Raw genomic sequence first — 23,380 nt, 5'->3', positions numbered from 1 at the left:
CAGGTGTCTGCTTTGCTGCTGAACCCCTGGGACTCGTCGTTAGGGACCTGCAGGACGGCTTTGCCCATTCTAGACGCGGTGGGGACTTTGCTGGGGCCGGTGGGCTGGTCCCGACCCGAGGGGGGCGGATCACCGGCGTGGCCGCCGTCGGCAAGCCCGGGGTGAGCGGACGACGGCTTCGGCGGGGTTGTCCTCCTCCCCGCTGCCACCGGCGCGTTGGCTGTGTGTGGGAGGGGCGGCGGGGAGTGGGCCGTGGTACCGTCCTTGTCCCCACGATCCGTGCACCATTGCCTTGTCTTCACCCACGAGGAGCTAGTGACTGTCATCCAAGAACCCACGGACTGGCACTTGAGACTGGCTCAAAGTTTTCTCTGCCGCCAGTGTCAGGGGGGGAAAAAGGTGGGGGGGGGGCGGGGAGGCAGCTGTTTCCTGGTGCGTTCAAGAGCAACGTGCTCCGTGAACACATCCGCGGTGGGGAGGCAGAAACCATCGGAAAAGCCCCACTTGTTCGTGGAACCCGCACACCTTTGGAAGTCACTGGAATTTTGAAGTCTGGCGGCTGTGGGTTGACTACAGGAGGGCAGAATGGATGATTTCATCTCCATTAGTCTGCTGTCTCTGTCTATGTTGGTGGGATGTTACGTGGCTGGGATCATTCCTTTGGCTGTGAATTTCTCAGAGGTAAGAAATTATCAATTTTCTGTCGACTGTTAGGATGATGCCACGAAGTAGTGGTTACTTGTAAAGGAAAGATGCTCTGCTGGTTAAATCTCAGCGCCAGAGGGCTCATTAAGGAAGAGAATATGTTAAAGATGCAGGACATTAACCATGGAAACAAACTTCATATTCATCGCTGGAAATCTTAACTGGGGTGAGTGGAGGATGCTTCCACTGAATCCCCCCGAAATGGCATACAAGGCTTGCTTAGCATAACTAGGCCTTGGTTTTAATATCCAGCACCAAAAAAAAAAAAAAAAAAAAAATCAAAAACACGTAGCAGTGACAACATAAACGTTAACTGAGGTTTAGATAGGACACTGAGACACAGACAAGTTATATAATTTGGGCAAATTCATGAAGCACATTAGAATTTAAATTGAGATTTTTTTTTCTGACCCAGAGCAATTATTAACCACACTGTTCATTGTAGCAAAGTTATGTGACCATGTTCAAGGTAGCCAACAGAGAAATCCAGCTCACAGACTTCCTTTGTTAGATTAACAACATGTCTGATTTTTTTTTCCCGGTGTGTACCTTCAAGGCAACAGCAGGTTGAGCTGGGGAGCAGCAGATTGTCAGTCCTCCTTGTCCCGTGAACTCGTGTTCTAAGTTACTTCTCTCCCTTGTGCTTAGTGAGCCAGCTGTTTTCCTCTAACAAAAGGAATATCTTATAACTGCATTAGAATTGGATTGACGTTTTGTGGCTTGGGTTGATTGCATATTTAAAGACTTGAATTGAGGCAACACTTATAAAGAGTTATAATTCAGAAAAGCAACTCATAACTTATTTTTTATTTCTTTTTGCCAGTCCTGGGACTTGAACTCAGGGCCTGGACACTGTTCTCTTTGCTCAAGGCTAGCACTCTTCTGCTTGAGCCACAGCGCTACTTCCAGCTTTTTCTGTTTATGTAGTACTGAGGAATTGAACCCAGGGCTTCATGCATGCTAGGCAAGCACTCTACCACTAAGCACAGTGCCAGCACACATAACTTATTTTTTCAAGTAGTGTTTTGCTGGGTTGCCCAGTCTGATGAGGAACTCCTGGGCTTAAGCTGTTCTCCCCTCTCAGACTCTGGAGTGACTGGGACTGAAGGTGCACTTTGTTAAGACTTTTCATTTCTAAAAAAAAATTTATAACTTCAGTATTTTCTTAAATGATCATCAGTGATTATTGGAATATGCAGGTATGTGCTGTTTTTTTTTTTTCACTAAAAGGAAATCTGTTATTAATCAGGACGTTTATAAACTTGGTATGCCATATCATTTGTGTCTTTCCAGCTGATGGTCAAGTGGCTTTTTTTTTTTTTGGTCTTGGGGCCTGAACTCTGGGCCTGGGCACTGGGTCCCTCAGCTCTTCAATTCAAAGCTAGCACTCTACCACTTGAGCCAAAATGCCACTTCTGGCTTTTTCTGCATATGGGGTGCCGAGGAATTGAACCCAGGGCCTCATGCATGCAAGGCAAGCACCTTACCACTGAGCCACCTTCCCAGCCCTCAAGTGGCCTTTTTCAGTGGTGCACTCCTCCCTATCTCTCTCCTTCTCATTCTGTCTTCCTGTCTTTACTGGGGTTTGAACTTGGCTGGTGCTCTTGGTGTAGGTAGTACTCCATTATTTGAACCATGATCAGCCTCTGTTTTGCTTTTAGGTTATTTTTTAGGTAGGGTCTGGCTTTTTGCCTGGGCTGGCCCTAGACCACAGTCCTCCTACCTGCACCTCCCAGGTAATTGTGATCACAGATGTATGCCACTATGCTCAGTGTATTTGTCTGTCTTGCTAATATTTTGCCCAGGCTGGCCTGAAATGGAGATCATTCTGCTCTCCATCTCCTGATTAGCTGAGATTACAAATAGGAGCCACTGAGCTAGAACTTGACTAGAGTTTTCATCTGCTAGGAATGAAACATCTTTTTTAGGCAAGTTACACTTCTGTTGTAGACCAGGGTATCACGAAACTAGCAAGGTAATGTTTGTAAAAATAAATGTTGTTTGTAGGGACTTTGAAGCACAATTTCTCTCCTTAGCAAATAGGTCCCTAAACTTATACACTGGCTAAAAAACTTCGCTTTTTAAGGAAGTCTAGCTTTTCTTAGTGTTGAGTGTTAATTATAAATATGAAAAGAGAAGCCAAGTTCTGGTGTCTCATGCCTGTAATCCTAGCTATTCAGAAGGCTGAGATCTGAGGATCACAATTGAAAGCCAGCCCAGGCAGGAAAGTCTATGAGACTTTTGTCTCAATTTAACACCAGAAAAACTGGAAGTGGAGCTGTGGCTCAAAGTGATAAAAGTGCTGGTCTTGAGCAGAAAAGCTCAGAGACAGTGCTCAGGCCCTGACTTCACACCCATGACTGACAAAATAAATAAAAATAAATAAATATGAGAAGAGGACCAGGCAAGCCTATTTGATTTTACCACTCGTTCTCATTTATATGAAAAAGAATGCTTTTTATTCATGTTCTTTTTTTTGGGGGGGGGGGTCCAGTTGTGGGGCCTGAACTCTGGGCCTGGGCACTGTCCCTCAGCTCTTCAGCTCAAGGCTAGCGCTCTACCACTTGAGCCACAGCGCCACTTCCAGCTTTTTTCTTTTTGCTTATGTGGTACTAAGGAATCGAACCCAGGGCCTCTGGCATGCAAGGCAAGCTCTCTACCACTGAGCCACCTTCCCAGCCCTTTATTCATGTTCTTAATCTTGCTTTTTTTTTTTTTTTTTAGTCTGTTGTGGGGCTTGAACTCTGGGCTTGGGCACTATCCCTGCGCGTTTCAGCTCAACGCGAGTGCTCTAGCACTTCACTTACTTGAGCCACAGCGCTGGTGGCTCAAGTGGTTTATTGGAAATAAGAGTCTCACAGATTTTCTTGCCCAGGCTGGCTTTGACCATGATCCTCAGATCTCAACCTCTTGAGTAACTAGGATTACAGGTGTGAGCCACCAGTGCCCGGCTCTTGGCACTATTTTGTCATCTGTATTTAAAAAAATTTCTTAGAGCAGGAATAAAGTTGCATGATCAATGCCATCGTTAATTACAGTGTTTAATTATGGGATTGGTATTTAGAAACAAATTAAAGTCAATCTGGAATTGCTGTAGCAAAGTCCACCTGCCAAATCTGCCACTTAAAATGTATAAGGCATTGATTTTTCTTTCACTTTGTCCCAGACTCCACTCCCCAAATTACCTCTCTTCATGCTGTCGTGGCATTTTTTCCTTGCCCTTTGGCCTGGTCAACTGAACCTTCCTGCCTAACAGTTTATAAAACAAAGGAAAAAAATTCTGTCAAATACAATTGTGTGTAACTATGATACTATGTAACTAATACTAAGTATTTTTAGCATATAACTTGCAATGGAAACCAAAGCATGCTTTCAGTAAATGATATCCTATCTGGTAAAGAATCTCATGTTTTTCCCATTTAGTTACCAATGAGCAATTTTCTTTGCTCTTAATAGTACTGCTACATAAATAACTTTGGAACCTACTTTATCTAGTATAATGCTTTATTTTTCATCTATTAAAATAGCATAGAGCTGGGAATGTGGCTTAGTGGTAGAATGCTTGCCTAGCATTCATGATTCCTCAGTACCACATAAACAGAAAAAGTCAGAAGTGGTGCTTTGGCTCAAGCTCAGGGACAGTACCCAGGCCTGAGTTCTAGCCTCAGGACTGGAAAAAGAAAAAAAGCATAAATTCATAAATGAAAATAGTGCTATTCTCAGGATGATTTTAGAGTTTAGTTTGATGAGTATTGCACTGATTTCAAAAGGAGCTGTCTGTGGCAGTAAAGTTCACATCAGTGCTCACCTGTACTTGTGGCATTTGGGGTGCTACAATTATAGATGCAAGCCACCAGTGCTCAGCTCAGGAACATCCTTGACATTGGTAACATTTTACTTTCCACAGTTCTCAGGCCTTGTGCTAAGTCAGTGTAGAACAAACTTGGAATTCTGAAGGCAAATTGAATACTAAACACTGAAGCCTATGAAAAAAGAGATGTATATGTCTTAGGTGCCCTTTAAGTTAATACCTGCTAAATTGGAATCTGAAAAGAGTTCCCATTTTGAACTATCCAAGATTCATTGCAAATTTGACATCTTCACAATTTAATCAGTTCTAAGTTATGCAGTTTAATCAGCTCTAAAATGGCATCCTTTTTGAGGGAAGATGTGAAATGGAGTCAGAATATTCCTTTTTTCTTCTTGTTGGTTATGGGGCTTGAATTCTGGGCCTGGGTGCTGTCCCTGTGCTCTTCAGCTCAAGGCGAGCACTCTACTGCTTGAGCCACAGTGCCACTTCCAGTTTTCTAGTGGTTTATTGGAGATAAGAGTCTCACAGAGTTTCCTGCCCGGGCTGGCTTTGAACCATTATCCTCAGATCTCAGCTACTTGAGTAGCTAGGATTACAGGCATGAGCCACCAGTGCCTGACCTGTTTCTGTATGTGACAGTCGTGACTGACTATAATAGAAGAATTTAGAGGTGAGACTTTCATTGAATTTAGGGCTAAGACTTTCTTACAATTACATTGATGAGATTTAAAATCCATTACAGGAATTTGAAATTTCTGGTACCAAATAATAGTGCTGAGGTCAGTACTTCTTAAAACCTTTGACAGAGCCAGGTATAGCAGTGCATGACTCTAATCTCAGCTCCAGGAGGTAGAGATAGGAGGATGAAGGCCCAGTGCCAGTCTTGGGTAAGCATGAGAGACTGAAGAACTAAAAGCAAAAGAGGTTTAAGTGGTAAAATGCTTGTAAGGCCCTGAATTTAATTTCCTAATACTTCCAAAATGAAACTGTGACAGAATTATAGAAACCTCAACCAGAAGTGGTGCTATAAATGTCTGTAATCCTAGCACCCTGGTAATAGAGGCAGGAGGTGAAGTTTGAGGCCAGCCTCAGCTTCTTAGCAAGTTTGAGGCCAGGCGAGGCTACAAAAAACAAAGAAAGATGAAAGAAAAATACTGCTAGTCTCTCTCATAGAGAAATTAATAATCCAGAAATCTCATTAACCTAAAGGACCAAGAAAGTATTGTATTTGTTCTTTGTAGTTCTAGATTCTCACTTGGCTCCTGTTTATCTTTTTATTTAATTTTAGTGGCCTAGTATACTACTTAGCAATTTATTACCTCTTGCTCCAAATTGATCCTTCATTAACTACTCTGCAAAAAGTGCATCTGGGCCTTTTAAATATCTGTCTTCTGCCAGCTGGCAGGGTACTGATGAGCACTTGTAAGAGGAAGGATTTCCCCCTTGGTTCTGGCCTGCTTGCTCAGCAGACTTCTAGGAAGCATCTCTAGCACCCATTGTAGCAGAGGAGGCTCCTCTGCTCCTTTGTCCAGTTTCGACATGACACCCAGCTTCCAGGGTGCTGGCTCCTGCATTGAGCAGTCTTCAGCTTCCCGCGAGGTTTCCCAAAGCCCAGGTCTTGTCCTCCAGGCAGCTCTTCACACCCTGGCCCCTGACCCTTTATCTACACACACATACACACTCTCTCTCTCTCTCTCTCTCTCTCTCTCTCTCTGTCTCTCTCTCTCTACCTGCCTGGCTTTGAGCAGGCGTGCACGCACACGCACACCCCTCCCTCTACCTGACACACACCCCCCTCCCTCTACCTGACACACACACACACACACACGCACACACACACGCACACACACACACCCTCTACCTGCCTGCCTGGCTTTGAGCAGGCAGCAGTTCCATTGACACCCCACTTAGGTGGTTTTATACCAGAGTCTATAGTAGGCACAGCATTGCTCAATACCATGGAAGCAGATTCCCAGCACATTCTACCAGCTTGGCACCGAAGAACTTCTTCAGTCATCCATTTTACTACAACCATTTGCTATTCTACCGGGTTCGGCTCTCAGTGACTGTGGAGCTCTTTTGTACCTTGCTCCTTTTGTAGTAGCCGCTCCTGGTATTTGTTATTTTTCTCATCTCTGCCTCTCAGTTCCTCATTGCCCCCATGCCTTTTGTTAAAATTACTCTTTTTTTTTTTTTGGGTTGTGGGGCTTGGGGCCTAATTGGAAAGAAGAGTTTCACAGACATTCTTGCCCAGACTGGCTTCAAACAGAGATTCTTAGTTCTCAGCCTCCTGAGTAGCCAGGATTATAGGTGTGAGCCACCAGCATTTATTTGGCTTAAAGTTATTCTTTATATTAAACTTCCTTGTTCAAATTACTTTATGGTTTCTTTTTCCTTGTTGGACCTTGACTGATAGCTAGGTAATCGGCTATAAAATCAAATAACCAGTGAATCATTACTGGAAAAAGATAAAACGGCTCAGCCTAGGCACAGTGGCCTGTCAGCTACGCTGCAGTCTGTGGCAGGATGATCACTTGAGCCCAAGAGTTTGACACTAGCCTATCAACATAGTGAGAACCTATCTTTAAAAGAAAAAGATTAAAAGGTGGGTTCGCATGGTGGCATACATTTGTAATTCCAGCACTGATTGAGGCAGAGGCAGGAGGATTGAGAGCCCCAGACCAGCCTGGTCTTAGACTATTAATAAAACCCAGTCTTAAAACAAAAAACCTTCAAGAGGGATGGAGGGGGGAAGGGAGAAAAGGAAGGAAGGAGGGAGGGAAAAAGTGAAGGAAAGGAACCAAGTGTCACAGTCTCACAGTAATGAGAATTAAGACTACCAGTTGTTTGATAACACCAGCCCTGATAATGTCAAAACTTCCTATTTCTCCAGAGCTGGAAATCTGGATTTTATATGAAATCTCTTGAATTACAACTCATGTATTATTATATCACTGTGTGTGCCAGATGACATGTTTGAGTTACCAGTGTGGAAGCTCTGGAAGGACTGTTGGGTGTCTGAGCTATATGCAGAGAGGACTGTGGGAACTGGTAGAGATCAGTCACCTCTCACTGAGCCACAGCAAAAAGGGGGAGACTGGAAACATCCCATGTTTGTATGACTCCCAAAGTACAATTGCTTAAAAGTAGTAAAAGAGAACAGGTCTCTGTGTTTACATTAGGGACATTGTGCTCTCGACCACAGGAGAATAATTGCTAATAGCTTTACTGAGAACCCATATGTCAGAACCAAAAGGAAGACTTCTGACCCTCTTTGTAGATGAGGAAACTGAACCTTAAGGTTTAATAAGTTCAAGGCCATTATTTATATAGCCTCTACTTAAATTAGCAGTTTCTTTGACAAAAGCCTGGTTATATGCAATAAAAGTAGTTTTCTGGAAAATTTAAAATTTGGTAATTGTAAAAAGAAAAAAATCATTTTCTTACTGTCCAGTTAAAATCACTAATAGCATTTCCTTTCCAGCTTTTTGTTTCCTTTTTTTTTTTTTTGGCCAGTCCTGAGGTTTGAACTCAGGGCCTGGGTGCTGCCCCTGAGCTTCTTTTGCTCAAGGCTAGCACTCTACCACTTGAGCCACAGCACCATTTCTGGCTTTTTCTGTTTATGTGGTACTGAGGAAGCCCAGAGCTTCATGCATGCAAGACAAGTACTCTACCACTAAGCCACATTCTCAGCCCTGTTTACATTTTTAACTTGGACAATTAGGAGATATAGAAGTAATTTTTTTTGTCGATTGTGGGGCCTGAACTCTGGGCCTGGGGGCTGTCCCTCAGCTCTTCAGCTCAAGGCCAGTGCTCCACCACTTGAGCTACAGCGCCACTTCCGGTTTTCTGGTGGTTTATTGGAGATAGGAGTCTCACGGTCTCTCCTGCCCCGGCTGGCTTTGAACCACAATCCTCAGATCTCAGCCTCCTGAGTAGCTAGGATTACAGGTGTGAGCCACCGGCGCCTGGCATTGTGTTCTAGACATTTTAAGTGCCTTCATTTCATGAAGTTTTTTTTATATACTAACATGATTATTATTTAAGTTGTGGTGCCTGAACTCTGGGCCTGGACGCTGTCCCTCAGCTCTTCAGCTCAAGGCTAGCACTGTACCACTTGCGCTACTGCACCACTTCCGGCCTTTTCTGCTTATGTGGTGCTGAGGAATTGAACCCAGGGCCTCATGTATGCAAGGCAAGCACTCTACCACTGAGCCACCTTCCCAGCTATATTTAAGTTTTCTTGAGATTTTTGCCATGATAATATTGAATGGTATTTTGACAGCTAAAGCTGTGGCCCTATTTCCCACTATTTCATAGTGGTAGAATAATAGGGATCAAGAATGTTAAACGTTCCTAAGAAAATGCTTCATATACCAACAGGTATACATTTTCAAACGAATGCACGTGACAGTTTATTCTTACCAATGTTGAGTATTGTTTGTTTTTGGAATCTTATTAATTTGTTAGAGAAAAATGTGTTTTATGAATTTAATATGTGCAGTTCAGTTGGACTCATGTTACAGTATTTAGTGCCAGTGTTTCTCAGTTCTTTCCAAATGGTCTTCTGTTTGGTTTGCTTTTGTAGTCACATGAAAGAATCTTTTTTTTTTTTTTTGGTCAGTCATGGGGTTTGAACTCTGGGCCTGAGTGCTGTCCCTCAGCTCTTCAGCTCAAGGCTACTGCTGTACCAGTTGAGCCGTAGTGCCACTTCCCATTTTCTGGTGGTTTATTGTGAATAAGTGTCTCGTGGCTGGGCACCAGTGGCTCACGCTTGTAATCCTAGCTACTCAGGAAGCTGAGATATGACGATTGTGGTTCAAAGCCAGGAAATATCCATGAGACTCTTATCTCTAGTTAACCACCAGAAAACCAGAAGTGGTACTGTGGCTCAAATGGTAGAGTGCTAGCCTTGAGCTGAAAAGCTGAGGGACAGTGCCAAGACCCAGAGTTCAAGCCCCATGACCAACAAAAAAAATAGAGAGTCTCATGGGCTTTCCTCCCTGGGGTTGGCTTTGAATCGTAATCCTCATTTCAGCCTCCTAAGTAGGTAGGATTACAGGCATAAGCCACTGATGCTGGGCAAAATAATCTTATAATGAGATTCCCATTTATGCTTTTTTCTTTTTCTTTTGTGGTACTGGGGATTAAATCCAGGGCCTCTTGTATGCTAGGCAAGCCATACCTTCAACCCTATTTTTTTTTTTTTTAATTTATTTTTTTTTTTTTTGGGTCCGGTTATGGGGCCTGAACTCTGGGCCTGGGCACTGTCCCTCAGCTCTTCAGCTCAAGGCTAGCGCTCTACCACTTGAGCCATAGCACCATTTCCGGCTTTTTTTTCTTTTTGCTTATGTGGTGCTGAGGAATCGAACCCAGGGCCTCTGGCATGCAAGGCATGCGCTCTACCACTGAGCCACCTTCCCAGCCCTCAACCCTATTTTTTATTTCTTTTATGTTTAGAAAACAGTGTTCTGTCACTGGCCAAATGGCTGGAAACGTTGCTAAGGGCACTGTGACCTAGGTGTCTGGGTGTATTTGTTTGCCTTTTCTGCCGAGGTGCTTAAAGGTCTTTGTACTTACAGCTGAAGATGTTAAAGCTGAGTAATTTACTCTGCACTGAAGGTGCTAATATCATATTGCTGTGCAGTAATCCTGATTGGAGCACCTTCCTACAGAGGCGGTCTGGAAGTCTAAGACTTGCCTAGCATGACACAGTTGCTATTTAGAGCCAGGAAGCATGGGTTTTTTCTTCTAGTTAGGACTTGAAGAACAAAGTTCAGACCTGAGTTTTCTTCATTTGTTACTAACATTTAACAGCAAATGTAGTAGCTAGATTAATATTAGAAAATATCTTCTTGAAGGTTTTTAAGCATGTGGAAAAATCTTCATTACCTTAACAAGAGTTATTCCATATCTGATGGTATATCTATCTTTTCTTAGGACTTTAAAGGAATTGGCCTTTCAGTAAGAGATGCATCTCTGATTTTTTTTAAACTGTAGTTGATGCTTTAAATACTAAAATGGGCATGAGTACAAGGATTGAGAAAAGCTGTTTTCTATATAAAAGCTTTTAAGCCCAGTGCTTATATAAATTATGTTATTATATATATTACATATATATGTTATATAATATAGTATGCCTATAATCCTAGGTATTCTGGAGGCTGAGACCTGAGTATCAGGGTTCAAGGACAGACAAGGGTTTTTTTTGTTTTTTGTTTTTATACTTAATGTTATTATATCCTATTACATCTATAATAAATGTACAATTTATTATGGAGTATAGATGGAGTAATATTTGGGATTTTTTTTGGGGGGGGGTCGGGTCATGGGGCCTGAACTCTGGGCCTGGGCGCTGTCCCTCAACTCTTCAGCTCAAGGCTAGTGCTCTACCACTTGAGCCACAGCGCCACTTCCAAGGAATTTTTTTTTAAGGACAGAAAAATTTATGGGACTCTTCTCTCCAATTAAACAACAATAACAACAATAAAAAAGGGAGAGTGTGGCTCAAGTGGTAGAGTGCCAGCCTTGAGCACAAAAGCTCAAGGAAGCGCCCAGGCCCAGTGTTCAAGCCCTAGGACTGGCACCAAAAAAAAAAAAAGAAAGAAAGAAAACTTTTAACATTATTTACCTATATTTAGTTGGACCAAATAATTTGTTGAGTATTTCTCTGAACAGGAAAAGAAAAACTATTTTAACTACCTTGATATCTGCCATTACAGTTAGACTGTCTTCAAAACTTTGTGCTGACAGTTAATGGCACTGAGTACAAGCTGTTGTTTTAATTAATACAGCTGGTCGGTACTTTAGCTCAGTCAGCTAGAACTGTGAAGTTCTAAAATGAAGTAACATAAAACCAATGGCGCTGCACAGTTTATGCCTCTCTTGAGGAAATATATCATTATTCTGACAGAAACTGTGGCTTGGGGAACTCTCCTTCCATCTTGAACTACACTTGGAATTTGTAGTCTTTCATTTAAATGTACCCTTTTAGTGATTTACCATAAGCAAAGGAGAGAAGCTGTCAGCATTTTGTTACCTTTGATAAACAGAGACGTAATTTGAGATTGAGTCTCAAGTGGGGAAGTTGCGTGAAGGAACATAGCCACACACATACCAGAGCCACATCTGTAGGCTGGGATGAATTAGACTGAGTCAGAAATGATTTAGGTGGTTCAGATGTTTGTTTTCAAATAAAAGTTGAAAATGCAACTCATGGTAGTGATGGCTTTTTTTTTTTTTTGATTTGTGGTACTTTATTTCATTAGATGTGTTGGTCACCATCAAGACGGTTCAGACATATATCAAGTTGATAACTTGTATAGAGCCATTTTTGTATTGCTTGTGCTGCAGATTGAAACTGAGCAGATTTTGCCGGTAAAAATAGATGTCATGGAAGATATGTGTAGTAATGAGACAAGTGACAATTGCTTTACATTTCCTGTGCTGTATCTGATTATGTTTTTTTCCTGAACATATATATACACCATGGGCCAAGTCGTAAGTTTGGAATCAACTAAAAAAATCTTGATATAATTATTCTTATGAGGACTATGTTAGGACTGTCTCCACTTTATTCATAAATCTGTTAATATCAGGCCCAGAAGTGGCAGCTCCTACATCTTCAGTGTCTTCTGAGATACTGGGTTTTAATTCAGTCTTTAATTTTTTTTCTTTTTTTCTTGGTGCTGAGTTTAGACTCAGGGCCTCATGCTCACTTGGTTTGCTTGCTTTGTGGTTGCTCTATCACCTGAGTCATACCTCCAGCCCCTTTATTCTTTCTTTAATTGCTTAGGGAAATCTTTTATGTGCCAGATACTACCTTATAAACTGAAAACTAAGCAATAAAAAATGAAAAAAAATTGTCAGCCAGGCACTGGAGGCTCCTACCTACTCAGAAAGTTGAGATCTGATAATCCCTGTTTGAAGCCAGTCCAAGCAGGAAAATCTATGAGACTCTTATTTCTGGTTAACCAGCAAACAGCTGAAAGTGGAGTTGTGGCTAAGTGGTAGAATGCCAGCCTTGAGGAAGAAAGCTGAGGGAAAGCATATGGCCCTGAGTTTGAAGCCCCATTATGGGCATAGGTAAACACATACAAAACACACATACAACACAGTTTTGGAGAAAACAGACACACAGTAAATATAGTGGAAGTTGAACTTCATTTGATGTACTAAACTTCAAACTGAATTGAGAACATAATACAGTAATTTTATGTCACGCTGACTTTTTTGAAGGAAAAAAAATGTTAGATGATGTACTTGTTTGCCTTGATTATCTATCTCTTCCTACAAACTCAGAAGCTTTGTTTCTGAGTTTTTAATGGCATTATAACCTGGGGTTCGCTTTTAGAGTTTTCTAGGTTTTTGAATTTCACAAATCATTATTAATTTTGAAATTGCAGAAAATTGACACAGGATTTCCTACCTTTAATTGCATTAAGTATGGACACTAAAAAAGGAAAACAAACTATTATCACTATTCTTTTTTTTTTTTCTTAATAATCTTTTGGCAGTAGTGGGGTTTTAACTCAGGGCTTCATACTTGCTAGACAGGCAGGTGCTTTACACTTGAACCACCTATCCAGCCCCCATTATTTCTTTTCTTAATTAATTTTTTAAATTGAGATTAAGTGATTACATACTTTTCACAAATTTTACAGTATTGTGGGATAGTGATACTTAAAGTCAAAAACATTTTAACCTTCACAAAGTTATTTTATGGTTTATAAAAGTCTATGAGCTTTGACAGTACAAATATTTCTTCCACATTGGGTGATATGTACATTTCTTTCCTTTTGCTTAGTGTAAGCTGTTCCCTCTTTCCCTCTTATTCCCTCCCATTGCTGCCTTTGAGTTGCTTAGTTAGTTTTCATCAATGTCCAGTGCAGCTGATGGGCCCTTGTATATTTCCCCGTTTCCCTCTGATAATGTGCCCTCCTCCTCCTAGCTTCCTTCAGATGTGCACACACACACACACATATACCATATATATGTACACCATATATATGGTATATATGTGGTCAAGACCATGGAGTCATTTAGACATACGACAAATTAAGTAGGGGTCCTTTGTTTCTTGAGTCCTGTTTACTTTGTCATATCTCCTCATATCTCCTTGCATTTTGAATTTAATATCCACATATCAGGGAGACCATGTGCCGTTTGTCTCTGATTTTGGCTTACCTTAAACTGATTTGTTCTAGTTCCATCCATTTCCTTTCAAATGCCATTATTTTGTCCTTTCTAATTACTGTATAATATTCCATTATATATAGGTACCACAATTTTTTGCTTCATTCATCTCGTGATCTGATTTGTTTCTATATCTTGGCTATTGTGAACAGTGCTGCAGTGATCATGGATGTGCATGTGTCCTTGTGTCCTGGTTCCTGTTGCTCAGGGTAGATGCCTAGGAGTGGTATGGCTGGGTCTATGTTTAGCTGGGTCTATGGCTGAGGTCTATATTTAGCTTTCTGAGGTACCTCCAGACTGCTTTGCAAAGTGGAAAGCAATGCAACAGGATTCCTCTTTCTCCATTTCCCCACCAGCAATGTAGTAGGGTTTCTCTTTCTCTACAACCCCACCAGCATTTGTTGTTGGCTGAGTTTAGGATATGAAACCCCCATTGTTTCTTTTTAAAAAGAGGTCTGTTAACACCAAAAAGTAGATAAGATAATGTCAGAATAAAGAATAATCCTTGCCAGGTGCCCATGGCCCATGCCTGTAATTCTAGCTACTCAGGAGGCTGAGATCTGAGAATCATGGTTCAAAGCCAGCCTGGGCAGGAAAGTCTGTGAAATTCTTTTCTCCAATTAACCACCAGAAAACTGGAAGTGGTGCTATGGCTCAAGTGGGAGAGCACTAGCCTTGAGCTGAAGAGCCCAGGCGCAGTGTTCAAGCCTCATGACTGACAAAAAAAAAAATAATAATCCTTTACACCAAAGAAGTAAAACTTTATGAAACATTCCCTATATATTCTCATTTCTCCTCAACTTTGTTATATATCTTTACAACTGTCAACAGCAAGCTTTGGTTTTCCTCTTGGCTTTGCTAAGGATGTTGCTAATTCACGCTGTCTTAAGAGTTTGTGTGGCTGTCACCTTTTTTTCAGAGGTAAATTTTATATAACAGATAGTATATGTCATGCTGTTTGATAGATATTATCTTGGAATGCTGGTAGGGAAAATAGATATGTTGGGTCTAATCATGCCTAAGTCATTAGCTTGACTTGCCAGTCAGCCCTTGGATTCATTAAGAGTGCTCTCTGTCTAAAAAAAAAGGAGAGAAAGAATTGAGCTATCAAGCTGGGTGCCAGTGGCTCATACCTATAATCCTACAACTCAGAAGGCTGAGATCTGGTTGAAGCCAGCCCAGGCAGACAAATCCTAGAGACTTTTGTCTTCAGTTAACCAGCAAAAATCTGGAAGTGGAGGTGTAGCTCAAGTGGTAGAGTGCCAGCCTTGAGCAAGAAAGCTAAGTCAGGGGCTGGGAAGGTGGCTCAGTGGTAGAGCACTTGCCTTACATGCCAGAGGCCCTGGGTTCGATTCCTCAGCACCACATAAGCAAAAAGAAAAAAGCCGGAAGTGGCGCTGTGTCTCAAGTGGTAGAGCGCTAGCCTTGAGCTGAAGAGCTGAGGGACAGCACCCAGGCCCAGAGTTCAGGACCCATGACCGGACCACCCCCCCCCCCAAAAAAAAAAAAAAAAAAAAAAAGAAAAGAAAGCCAAGTCAGAGCATGAGGCCTGAGGCCTGAGTCCAAGCCCCAGTACTGGTGTAAAAATGAAAATAAATGAACTATCATAGAGTTACCATAAAAATCTATGTGAAGCCCGGTGCCAGTGGCTCACGCCTATAATCTTAGCTACTCAGGAGGCTGAGATCTGAGGATCACAGTTCAAAGCCAGCTGGGGCAGGAAAGTCCATGAGACTCTTATCTCCAGTTAACAACCAGAAAACTGGAAGTGGGGCTGTGGCTTAAGTGGTAGAGTGCTCTCCTTAAGCTGAAGAGCTGAGGGACAGCACCTAGGTCCAAAGTTCAAGCCCCATGAATGGCCATTAAAAACCAACAACAACAACAACAAAAACTGGAAGAAATTAGAAGAATCAGAAGCCAAGGATCAGAAGTAATTTGCCAAGACCCTATGGTGAGGCTATTTAATGGTAAGGCAAAGAAAATACATCTTTGAAACCCTGTCTCAATACAAAACAAGGGTCAGGCATGATGGCCCATGCCTGTAATTCTAACTACTCAGAGGGTAAAGATCCAGCAGATTATGGTTTGAGGCCAGTTCAGGCCAAAAAGTTTGCAGACTTCATGTCAAAACAAAAACAAAACCACTACCGCCAACAACAAAACTTACTTGGCCTTGGTGATGTGCACCTGTCATCCTATCTATGTGCAAATGTAAAGGGGGTTACATACAATTTATGCCAGTCCCGGCATAATGATGAGCTTCTTTCTCAAAAAAGTCAAAACAAAAACCTAAAGAAAAAAGGGGTAGGATCATGGCTTATATGGTAGAGTGCCTGCCTAGCCAAGTACATGTCCTGAGTTCAAGCTCCATTACTGAAGTTAAAAACAAAACAGGGTTAGGTGTGGTGTGATGCATGCTTATAATCCCAGCTACTTGGGAGGCAGATATCTGGGAGATCATGTTTGAGGCCGGTGTAGGCAAAAAGTTAATAATCAACAAGATGGGTGTGGTACATGTCTATAATCCTAACTATACTGGAGGCAGAGATAGGAAATATCTCAGTGCAAATCATGTAAGACCTTGTCTGAAAAATAACCAGAGTGCAAAGGGTTGAGGATGTGGTCAAGTGCTTGTGTAGAAATGCAAGGTTCTGAGTTCAAACCCCAATACCACCAAAGGCCAAAACAAATAGATAAGCTAATTAGGCATCCCTGCCTTACAGTTGGGAGTTCAGTATATTATCAGAGGGAAGATAGCTTAATTTTAGTATCTTTATCAAGGAAACAAATTGAAAATCCATAATATACTATTATTGAAACATTGTTACATATAACATGTAATTACTGTGTGATTTGTTCATTTTGTTTTGTGTTAGCGCCAATATCCAACCAATAGAATAATTTTACTATTGCTTAAATTTTTATTGTTATTATAAAGAGCATGCACGGAGGGATTAGTTTCATAAGTCAGGTATTGAGTACATTTCTTTTTGGACGATGTCATCACTTCCTTTGTCTGCTCCTAGTTTTTCCCTCTCATCCCCACACACATGTTGTATAGCTCATTTTCAACATAATGTCTAGTGAGTACCACTGCTACATTTGTTCGTCCCTTGTTCCTCAATTTCTATGCTCCCTTCCCCCTCCCAAAGACAGCGAATAAACAAGATGAATAGAAAAGCCTGGCACCAGTGGCTTGTGCCAGTAATTCTAGCTACTTATGATTGTGGTTTGAAGCCAGGGCAAAAAAGTCCATGAGACTCTTTATCTCCAGTTAATCACAGAAAAAGCTGGCAGCGGAGCTGTCGTTCAAGTGATAGTGTGCTAGTCTTGAGCAAAAGATGCTCAGGAATAGTGTCCAGGCCCAGAGATCAAGCTGCAGGACTGGCCAAAAAGAAAGAAAGAAAGAAAAAAAGAACAAATGAACAAAAACCTCTTGTTTCCATTTCCTGGAGTTCATTTTGATAAATATTATTTTATATGATCAGGGGCACATAGGCATTATGCCTTTGTGTTCCTCCCCTAGGTGTATCCTCTTTTCGTCTCACTGTGTGTGAATGTCTGGAGTTCTGTATAATTTATCATATCCCAGTGTATTTTACTTCTAGTTTCTGCATATGAGAGAAAACATGCACCATTTGTCTTTCTGAATGTGTCTTATCTCATTTTACATGATTTGTTCTAGGTCCATCAATTTCCCTGCAAATGACAATATTATTATTTCTAATTACTGTAAAATTCCATTGTGTATAAGTACCACATCTTTTAGATTCACTCATCTAATGTAGGCCATCTGGGCTGTTTCCACAACTTGGCTGTTATGAATAGAGTACAACAATGAATGTGGATGTGCAAGTGTCCTCCTTATGGTATCCTGGATAGTGAGATTCTGGGTAGATGCCTGGAGTGGTATGGCTGGGTCATAGATACTATTGCTTTAAAAATAAATAAATAAATTCTGGTGGACTGGGAATGTGGCTTTGTGATAGAGTGCTTGCCTAATATATATATACGAAGTCCTAGGTTCGATTCCTCAGTACCACATAAACAGAAAAAGCCTGAAGTGTTGCTGTGGCTCACTGCTAGCCTTGAGCAAAGGATGTTCAAGGACAGTGGCCAGGCCTTGAGTTCAAGCCCCAGGAATGGCTCATGTGCGTGTGCGCATGCACACACACCACACATTCTGATACAGTGCTTGGTCCCTTGCTGACTTTGGGCTGGCGTTCAACCAGAATTTTATTTATTTATTTATTTATTTTTGGCGGTTGTAGGGTTGAACTCTGGGCCTAGGCACTGTTCCTCAGCTCTTCAGCTCAAGGCAAGCGCTCTACCACTTGAACTACAGCGCCACTTCCGGTTTTCTGGTGGTTTATTGGAGATAGGACTCTCACAGTCTCTCCTGCCCGGGCTGGCTTTGAACTGCGATCCTCAGATCTTAGCCTCCTGAGTAGCTAGGATTACAGGTGTGAGCCACTGGCGCCTGGCTCAGAATTCTTTTTGCCTCTGCCTCCTGTTTACAGGTGTTTGCCACCACAACCGGCTAGTATTAATATCTAACTGCATTTTTTCATTGTAGAAGTAACACATTCATTGTAGATAAACTGTGTTTTGTTAATTAAATATTATAACTCTACTGCATATTATAGTTTATAGTTTATGAAGTCAAATGTGTTCTGCTTTGTGCATACTTTTATAGCTATGTGATTATGAATATATATTGTTTTATCAGGTTTTCCTCACAGTAGTGCAGCATGAGTATATCCATGAGTAGAGGTTGTGCTATATGATAACTTTCATGGCTAAGTGCTGTGGTTCTGTGATGAAGTAGTACCATTTATTTAAATAGTCTCCTCTCTTGGACATTAGATGAATTAGATTTGAACACATAGTAAGTGCCATGGTCATCTCTGCTTAATTCTTTCTTTTTTTAGGATAAATTTCTAGAAGTAAAATTTCTAGATTAGAGAATTTATTTTTTATTTTACATGGAAGAAATGAGAAATGTGAAGGGAAAGGATAAGAAAGGAAGAGTTGAACAAGAATTCATGCTTTTTTGTGGGGCGGTCATGGGTCTTGAACTCTGGGCCTGGGCACTGTCCCCCCACTCTTCAGCTCAAGGAAAGCACTGTACCACTTGAGCCACAGCCCACGTCTGATTTTCTGGTAGTTAACTGGAGATAAGAGACTTTATTGCTTGGGCTGGCTTTGAGCTGGGATCCTCAGATCTCAGCCTCCTGAGTAGCTAGGAAGCCAGGCATGAGCCACTAGTGCCCAGCAAGAATTCATGCTTTTTGAGTATTAAGTCTAAATTACAAATTGTTCACCAGGTAAGTTGTAGCAGTTCACAATTCTTTCCAGGGCAAGGCAAAGCTAGTCATCTTTCCCTTTCATAGATAGCAGATGTCAATCTACATCATTGTTAATCTACTCTTTATTTTTCTTAAGACAGTGGTATTGATAGGTTACCTAGACTGGTCTTGAGTCTCTGGGCCCAGATGATCCTGCCTCAGCTTCCCATGCAGCCTGTATGAGGCTGGCCATTTTTTCATGTTTACTGCTTCAGAAACTGTCCCCCATTCATTGGTTAGTCTTTTCAGGGTTTCTTTTGGTTCTTTGTAGGAGCGACTGAAGCTGGTGACCGTTTTGGGTGCTGGCCTTCTCTGTGGCACTGCGCTGGCAGTCATCGTGCCTGAAGGAGTGCATGCACTTTATGAAGATATCCTGGAAGGTGAGAAAGAGAAGAGCCTTATATGAGATGTTACTGACTTGGAGGTTTGGCAGGAGAATGTATTTTTTTTTCCTACCTTGAAAAGAGTTCTTGTATTTTTTGAGACATAGTGTCACTATGTACCTAGACTGTATTTAAACTCACTAAGTAGCCCACAGTAGCCTCAAACTTGAAATCTTCTTGACTGTCCTCTTTGTATTAAGAGTACAGTAATGAGCCACCACAGGCAAAAGAAGAAATAGCTTTTGACATTTTTGACATTGAACATGTCGTTAGTAGTAGAGGGAAAATCCTAATTACTCAAAAAGCTGAAAACTGTAGAGGATCACAGTTTGAAGTTAGCCTAGACAAAAAAGTCAGAAAGATTCCATTTCCAAATAATAGTAAAAAGCCAAGCTAGAGGTGTGCCTCCAGTAGTAGAGTTCTAGTCATGAGCAAGAAAGCTTAGCAAGAGTACAAGACTCTTGAGTTCAATCCCTAGTACTGGTGGGCATGCATGCGTGCGTATGTGCGCGTGCATGCACACACACACACACACACACACACACACACACACACACACACACACACACACACACACACACACACACACACACACACACACACACACACACACACACACACACACACACACACACACACACACACACACACACACACACACACACACACACACACACACGGCTAATTTTCTACCATTTGAGCCACAGTGCTACTTCTCTGTGCTCCTTTTCTGGAGATAAGAGTCTCAGGGACTTTTCTGCCCAGACTGGCTTTGAACTGTGATTCTCAGATCTCATCCTCTTGAGTAGCTAGGATTACAGGCATGACCCACCAGCGCCTGGCTGGAGTTTTGTTTTTTTTTTTGGGGGGGGGGATGAGGACTTACTTTGAGACAGGATCTTGCTATAGCCCAAGATGGTTTTGAACTCAAGCTCATCCTGCATCAGCCTCCCAAATGCTGGTATTACTGATTTGTATGAATCATCATGCCTGGCTTGTACTGGGATTCTGTTTGAGACTAAGTTGGATTTATTAATTTGAGATAGAGTCAACATCTTAAAAAATAAAGTTTTCCAGCTGGATGCTTATAACTCATGGGAGACTTATCTCCAATTACCTGAAAACTAGAAGCAGGGCTGTGGCTCGAAGAGGTAGAGCATTTTGTGCTCTTAATTCTTCACTTGTGCAGAATAGCTCAGGGACTCAAGTGGTAGAGCACTAGCCTTGAGCTGAAGAGCTGAGGGACAGCGCCCAGGCCCAGAGTTCAGGCCCATGACCAGACCCCCCCCCCCCCGCAAAAAAAAAAAAAAAAAAGATGTTTGTCTATTTATTTAGGTCATCTTTGATTTCTTACCTTAGTGCTAAATTTACCTTACCTTACCTTAGTGTTAAAATTTTTAGCGTATGTGCACACATTTTATTTATTATATTTGTTGTATTGAAATAGTAAACAGTACTTCAAAATTTTTCCATTTTTAGTATTTTAGTAAATAGAAATTTACTAAATTCATTTCATTATAGGTTATTGAATAGATTTCTTTGGATTTGCTATATAACAATCACATGATCTGTGAATTTCAGCAGCTGGATGCTTTCCTTTCAAATCTGCCTGTTTTTTCCTTTCCTTTTTGTCCTCCATGGACCATATAGAGTGAGGCTGATTAGAAATGAAGGCAAGTATTTCCTGCTCTCATTCAATCTTTCATGATTAAGCTTGATGTTAGCTGTGGGTGGTTTACAGATTCCCCTTTTCAGATGAAGGAAGCTTTTGTTTGCTGAGAGTGTTTATCTTAAGTGGATATTAAATTTCCTTGGATGATTCAGTCTGCAGTGATTGATTTTTACATGTTGGGTTAGACAAATATACCTCCTCTCTTTAGTTATTACATATATTTTATATATTTTTATATTATATAGATGGTTGGACACAGTTTGTTAGCTGTTTGTTAAGCATTTTTGTGTTCCTTCTCTATTCATAAGGCATATTGGTCTGTGGTTTTTCTAATGGTAACTTTTAACAAACCTATAGTTTATCTCAAATAGCTTTGGAAGTTTATGTCTCTCAAAGAATGTGCTATGTTTTTATTTTCATACTGTGCTTCATTGTGTTTCATGGAGTCCAAAATATTTTGTACTTTCTTGCAACTTCCTTTTTTACCTATGTTTGTTTGTTTGTTCGCTCATGGTACTGAGGATTAAACTAGGGCTTGTACATACTAGACAAGTGCTCTACCAATAGTCTATATTCCTGGACTCTATATGTTATTTAGAAGTTTGTTGCTTAATTTTTAAATATTTGGGCTGTGTCCTCTGTTCTTTTTGTTACCAATTTCTAGTTTAATTTCATTTTAGTTGGAGAACATACTTAGTATGATTTGAATACCTAGAAATTTTATTTTGCAGAGGTCAGACTGGAGTTTGAATTTGGGGCCTAACTCTTGCTAAGCAGGTGTTCTACCACTTGAACCATACACCCTGCCCTTGAATACTTGCAAGTTTTAAAGTTTTGTTTGTAGTTGGTTGATTGGTTGGTTGGTACAAGGGTTAAACTCTGGGACTGGGAAGGTGGCTCAGTGGTAGAGCACTTGCCTTGCATGCTCCAGGCCCTGGGTTCGATTCCTCAGCACCACATAAGAAAAAAGCCGGAAGTGGCACTGTGGCTCAAGTGATAGAGTGCTAGCCTTGAGCTGAAGAGCTCAGGGACAGCATCCAGGCCCAGAGTTCTGGCCCCACGACTGGATCCCCCCCCCCCCCAAAAAAAGGGTTTAACTCTGCATGCTAAGCATGTACTCTGCCACTTGAACCACATCTCCAGACCTTTTTTACCTTAATTATTTTTGAATAGGGTCTTATACTTTTGCCTAGATCTGCCAGGAGCATGTATGATCCTTCTATTTATGCTTCCCATGTAGCTGGGATAACAGGTACATACCACCCTGACCAGCTTTTGGTTGAGATGGGAATTGTATTACTTTACAGTCCTTCACTTTTTTAATCTCCTCAAGTAGATAAGATTACAGGCATGAGCTGCTACACCTGGTTTAAGTGTTCTTTAATGGTGTAGAATATGATTTATCTTGTTAGATGTTTCATATGCATTTTGCTAATACCCGGTATCATGATCTTTAGGATCACTGTGGTAATATTGGTCTTCCAGATCTTTGCTGATTTTCTGTTCATTCTATACATTGATGAGATAGAAATATTGAAGTCTCTTTGATTGTGGATTTGTCTGTTCCTCTGTCCATTTCTATCAGGTTAAGTATATACACATTTTGGATTGCTATTCCTTTTTGGTCAGTTGACCACTTTAATTATTATGTAATAATCATTTTTCCTGGTAATGTTCCTTGTTGTGAAGTCTATTTTAGCTTAATTTAGCCATCTAGTTTTCTTTCAATCGAGCTTAATTTAGCCATCTAGTTTTCTTTCAATCGATGTGTCACTGTATTTCATAGTATAGCTTTTCCCATCTTTTCACTTTTAGCCTACCTGTGTTATTCCTTATACTGAAAGGGGGACTTCTTACAGACAACATATAATTTGATAATTTTTTAAAAATCCAGTTTAGCCATCTTTTGCCTTTTGATTGCTGTGTTTATTAACCCAGGAGTCTACAAGAGCTATTATCTTTTAGGCCTTGTAAGCTATTGATCTCAGTTGATGCTCCCTAACTCTGAGAAAGATTCTTAACTCTTACCTTCATTCTGCTATAAATCTCATGAATTTGTTATTTCAGATACTATGTTTCTCTGTTGTAAAATTTCTGCATGGTTCCTTTTTACTGTTTTGGTTCCTCTGTTGAGGACATCCATGCATTTGATATGTGTCCTCTATGGTCGTACTAGCTATAACTGGATAGCTTTGGATGTCCTCAGATTTTCCAGTATCAGTTATCTTTGGGTGTAATTGTCTTTTCCTTTGTTAATTTCCTTTCT

General features: G+C 41.1%; 1 protein-coding gene across 1 annotated transcript in view; it reads left to right on the top strand.

Annotated features, from left to right (window-relative positions):
- The first annotated feature begins 413 nt into the window (after window positions 1-413).
- The window catches only part of Slc39a9 (solute carrier family 39 member 9), a 48,334-nt gene continuing 25,367 nt past the window's right edge, over window positions 414-23,380 (top strand). Inside the window, exons 1-2 of the mRNA XM_070031336.1 lie at window positions 414-681; window positions 19,331-19,439. Of these exons, the coding sequence (XP_069887437.1) occupies window positions 586-681; window positions 19,331-19,439 (205 nt within the window). The 5' untranslated portion in view covers window positions 414-585. The remainder of the gene's footprint in view (window positions 682-19,330; window positions 19,440-23,380) is intronic.

This window comes from Dipodomys merriami, unplaced genomic scaffold (genome assembly GCF_024711535.1).
Source record: "Dipodomys merriami isolate MVZ:Mamm:240054 unplaced genomic scaffold, mDipMer1.0.p SCAF_1, whole genome shotgun sequence".
In the NCBI taxonomy this organism is placed as follows: Eukaryota; Metazoa; Chordata; class Mammalia; order Rodentia; family Heteromyidae; genus Dipodomys; species Dipodomys merriami.
This window is presented reverse-complemented; position numbering and strand designations above follow the sequence as displayed.